General features: G+C 36.2%; 1 protein-coding gene across 1 annotated transcript in view; it reads left to right on the forward strand.

The window, feature by feature from the left end:
* Positions 1-1,081: 1,081 nt before the first annotated feature.
* Positions 1,082-5,429, forward strand: part of LOC110097626 (small GTPase LIP1-like) — a 15,342-nt gene continuing 10,994 nt past the window's right edge. Inside the window, exon 1 of the mRNA XM_020824124.2 lies at positions 1,082-1,345. Within this exon, the coding sequence (XP_020679783.1) occupies positions 1,249-1,345 (97 nt within the window). The 5' untranslated portion in view covers positions 1,082-1,248. The remainder of the gene's footprint in view (positions 1,346-5,429) is intronic.

Here is a 5,429-nt window from a genome sequence, read left to right on the forward strand (position 1 = left end):
ATGAATAGCTATAGCTATATCTAACTTTTCAATAGAACAACTAAAGATTTCTTAATATAGGCCAGATTTACAACATATATTCTCCTAAATTAGTGAAATTATTCTGTGTAGATACAGACGTCGTTCATAGGTAAATCAGAACCCGTCACTTCACTTTTTTAATGTATACCGCCGTTGTGTACTGGGTGACGTTGCGCGTTTTAATTTGTCTCCGTACAGTCTGATATCCTCATAAAATAATTTCTCCCTAAATGAGTTATAAGCAGGATGATTTTTAATTTGTTAATACAATGTATTACAAGATTTTTGTTATAATTGTTCAGTAAAATTTGCATTAGTTGTCAACCATTTAACTCAACCTTTTTTTTTTATCATAAGATGGGGAAAATTTATTTTATGCGGACACCGAGCATCGTTTGGAGATCAACCAAAATGCTATTGTCACCCCTTCCCTGTATACCGAGACTCAATACTGCTCGGCACCACTCAGTACCGCGGCTCGGTACTGCTGCGTGGCTGCACCTGTACCGCGGCTCGGTACTGCTGCGTGGCTGCACCTGATTCGCCTCCGGACGTAGAGATGCGTCTGACCTCTGCGCAGAATAATTTCTTATTGGAAAAAAATATTCTGTGCGGATGCTGAAAGCTATTCGGAGAACAACCAGAATGTGCCACATCACATCTTCTTTGTATACCGTGGCTCGGTACTACTGACATGACTACACCTGACTCGCCTCTTGGACGTAGAGTTACGTTCGGCCTCCGCACAAAATAATTTCTTTAGGATTGGAGACTTGGCAACAATATTATTATAACTTTGCATTAATATTAACAAAATTTAAATAAAAAAATTTTATCTTTTATTATAAAAATGGGCATATTAGACTGTGCTTTTATTTTTTATTCTTTAAAATAACTATTTATGTTAGAAAACATATCTAATCTAAGAATTTTTTTTTTTAATTTTAAAAAATATCAAAATACCACAGGAAATAATAATAAATAAATAAAAATACAGTCGAATATATATATTAAAATAATTTATAGATAAAAAAATAAATTCCCTGCTTAGAACTTTGATTACGTATAAAATAATCTGATACGAATTATCTGTCTCTTTCCCCTCTTCAGATCAACCCCTTTTTCTCCTTTTTCTCCGGATCTCTAATGTCCTCTGAAATTCCTGCAACTCGCCCTTTGAATCGAAGATGAGGAACGCATTCTGAGCCACGGAAATTGGGGTGGAAAATGCCGTGGTGGGGAAGAGAAAGGGATGGGATCGAGCAGATTCAGAGTGGCGGTCCGCCATTTGGCCAGATTCGAATCCTCGTTGTTGGGGACTCAGGTAGGTTCGCTTTACTGCAATCTGGGTTGTTCTGTGTTAGGTTTTCATGATTGGTGCCTGGTGCGTATTTGATATTACGATGTTAGTAGTTTGTAATTAAATACATTAGTGCATGTAATGGGCATATGGATCTGCAGTCTGGCAGTGAGAAGGGTTTTTGGTGGAATGAATGACTCTTAGATTACCAAGCTATTATTTTCATTTTAGTTGGATTTTGTTAGAGCCAAATGGAGAAGATGGAATGTAGAAAAGGCTCAGGGCTTGGATTTGCATTTTGTAGGCATAGAGAAAGAAAAGAACTTGACAATTGTTTTTGTTAGGATCTTGGAGGAGATCTTGAGAGACATTCTTGCAAGAGATAGAGAGGGAAAGGGAGGGAGAGAGAGAGACAATATTGAGGAGGAAAATACCTCAAGCTTCATTAATTTTCCCCAACCAATATATCATACAAGGCTTCTATTTATAGAAGGTTAACAATGGTGTGGTAGCATGCATGAACAAAATAACCTAAAACTAAAACAATACTTAACAGTTTTGTTGTTACAGAACACAATGGAAGCTTAAGTTATAGCGAATATGATACAATTCCTTACTCAAAATTAGTATGGCTGTGCAAAATCATTGGCGGTTATGGGATTTTGATGGCGGCAAATTCATATTAAATTTGATATTTACAGTGCATTATGTTGTATTAAGTAAGATTATATGAAGGGTATCCAAACATTCTGAGTGGATGTGATATGAACCTTCGATCCCTGTGGCTGCTGTATGGGAAAACAGCAGGGAAGAAAGGGAGAAATAATGAATAAAGAAGAGAAATGAGGGATAACTAGGCAGTTTGAGGATATATATAACTCAAAAAAATAGAGAGGGAAGAAATTTTCTTTTCATTTTATATTTATTTCTATTAATTGAAAGTATTTATGAACCACAATGATACACTTCTAACCCAGAACTACAAATTAACCATTAACATAACCCAAAATGCTAATTACATTGTTACTACTTGCATTTCGCTTACATTTCAACACCCCTTTAAAACCAACTTTGTCCTCAAGGTCGAGTTGAGAAGTGAGGCAAGAAAAAAAAATCTAGTAAGAAACCCATATAGTATATTCAGATTAATAGTGCAGGTTGTGGCCTAACTTTCTAGCTATAACTCCTCATGCCTATCTCCTTGTAATAATGGAAGTGGCAGCCATTTATCTAGGTACAATAACTCAAGCGGATTCTTCTTATGCAATAGCTTTGAATTAGAGTTGCAAAGAGAATTTTGATCACTGGACACTTGAGGAACAAAAGTTTTTCTTCGAGAGAACCAAGTTTTAAATTGTGGAGCCTGATTTTTTCCCTACAAAGAAAACACACTAGTAAAATAAAAGCACCATCTTAATTTAATTATTTATCTACCACGGACTTTCCCAAGAGTTTGTTCTTCTTGTATAGGAGATTCCACAAAAAGAAATAAGAAAAGAGGCCCAACATGATAGGACCAACAAATCTTATCTAGACATGCATAAAATGCTTGCAAGAAGTCAATCATTGAGGTCAAGGCAATCAAGAGATTGTGGGTTACTCAATCTCCCAAACGGACTAGGTTTCATAAGGATAATTACACTCAAGGGCACATCTAAGAGCAACTCTCGATAAATGAAATATGTTTTTTATCTTAATTTGTGCAAGTTAAGGAATATTACGATCCAAAGACTGTTGGTCTAATAGTGCAGCTTATGCTTTAAGATAGATGAATTTGTAAGGTAGAAGGTGAATCATTTTGACCAAGCAAGATGACTATCTTTCCACATAGAAAATTTATATAGTGAATCATTGAATCACCAAAAATTCAACAAATAAGTATAATGGACTCAAAAGGGTGATGGGTAAATGATAAGAGTTCTAGGAAAATGTTGAAGTAATCTTAATCAAAACTAAATGGGTCCATCATCCTTAAGTTATCAAACTTGAAATCATATAGCTGAAAAAGGTCATCGACCTAATCCATTTGTGAGACGCTCTGTCAAAAACTATGAATTACATCTGACCCCATGATCTCAAGATTCTTAGACAAAGGAATTTTTAAGAGGTGGATATGAAAATATGTAGGACTTATAATCTTTAGTGGTATAGAGAATTGCCCACGAAAAAGTGAATGTGATGATTCAATTATATGCAATCAGAGCTACTCAATCGGACTTAAAATTTTATATGGGCCAAGATTGTCGCTACCTAGTGTACTAGATGATTTCTAAGCATATTAAAAATCCATGTCTAATAAAAGAGTTCCATCCTAGGGAGCATGATATGAAATATAAAATTATTTGTCCTTAAGTTAGAAAGATAATTCTATTATGCATGCTTGACTGACTATGCAAAGTTTTTATTATTTCACTTGACATATTTAAATTAAACCTCAACCAAGTTGATTAATTAAATTTGCTTTTTTTCATCATTTAAAATAGAGGTTTTTTATAATGAAATGTACATTCTATGCACTGCAGATGTCCAATGCTCATGTAATTGATATGATATGATCATGTATATGAAATGAACATTTTTAAATATATATATTTTTTTATTTTTAAAATTATTTAATATTTTCTATACAACAACAACAACATCATCAAGCCTTTATCTCACTACGTGGGGTCGGAAAATTATTATAAAAAAATACAAAAATTATGAAAATTATTAAATCAATTGAAAAAAATCAAATAATTTGGAATATATTCGAACATGCTTAACATGATGTTTGAACTTGAAAACATACATTGGTTGAGTAAAAAAATCATGAAATTTAATTTTTCTTTAATTGACCTATTTTGTATTTTCTAAAATTATAAATTAGGCTTTTTGTTGACCCTCTCCCGTGAAAACAAAAAAAAAATCAAAATAAATCAAAATCTCACCTACTCTCTGCCGAACGCACGATCTCGGCACGACTCGCACGTCGCACGACCTCCTTTCACATCGCTGGCAGGACACTCTCGCGTCGTTAAAAGGAATACATGGACAAGGCCTTCGGCCGCTGGCTCTCTCTCGCGTCGACTCTTCTCCCGATCCCTCTCTCGCTCTTTCTCCTCCCAGCCGGATCGGAAGTTACAACAGTTGATCGGAAGCAACTCGGGAGCTCGCTCGGCTGTGAAGATAACTTTCTCCCTTCCGTGCGTTTCTTCGGCTCCTTCCTGGCTGTTCGACGAAGCTCCTTCGACGACTCTCCCTGCCCGTAGGATCGGAAGTTACGACATTTTGATCGGACGCTTGAACTGGAGCTTGCTGGTGAGGAAGGAGGTGTAGAGATTGCAGGCGCCGCTTCTTCGGCTCCTTAGGCTGTTCGACCTCGCTTCCTCCAACGACTCTCCCTCTCTGTTGGACCGGAAGTTCAACATTTTGATCGGGCTCAAGAACAAGAGCTCGCCGGCTGTAAGGGTAACTTTCTCCCTTTCACGCACTCCTCTCGGCCAAATCCTATTAAAAAAAAGTTTATATTTAATTATAATTATTTTAATTAATTATGATTATTTTTTTAATTAATTATACTTATTATAATTAATTATACTTAATTTTAATAAAGTAATTATAATTAATCTGATTAATTATAATTAACTTTAATTAGAATTAAATTTAATTAATTATAAGTAATTAAAAATAATTTGTTAATTAATTAGAATTAATTATTATTAATTATAATTAATATAAACAAAATGCTTGCTTCTCCCGCCTCGGTCCACGAGCCTCTAGCGCCAGTCGCCAAGGAATAATTTCTAAGACTTAAATCCTCTCTTACCTCGGTGTTCATCTCGAGCCGGCAAACCGCCCATACATGCTTTTTTCTAGCGTGGTGGGAAGGGAACCCAGTGCGACACCTACGACGAGGTAGGTGAGCGACCCCTCGGCCCCAAAATCCTGCCCTCGGCGTGTGTGACGAGCCGGCTAACCACCTATACACGATTTTCTTAGCGTGGTAGGAGGGAATCCGGTGCGACACATACGACGAGGCAGGTAAGCCTGGTGCACGCTTTTCTTAGCGTGGCCAGGACAACTCTTAAGTACCGTACATGGCTCTGTACCTGCGGGGAAACGACTA

Source organism: Dendrobium catenatum, unplaced genomic scaffold (genome assembly GCF_001605985.2).
Source record: "Dendrobium catenatum unplaced genomic scaffold, ASM160598v2 fragScaff_scaffold_1659, whole genome shotgun sequence".
NCBI lineage: Eukaryota > Viridiplantae > Streptophyta > Magnoliopsida > Asparagales > Orchidaceae > Dendrobium > Dendrobium catenatum.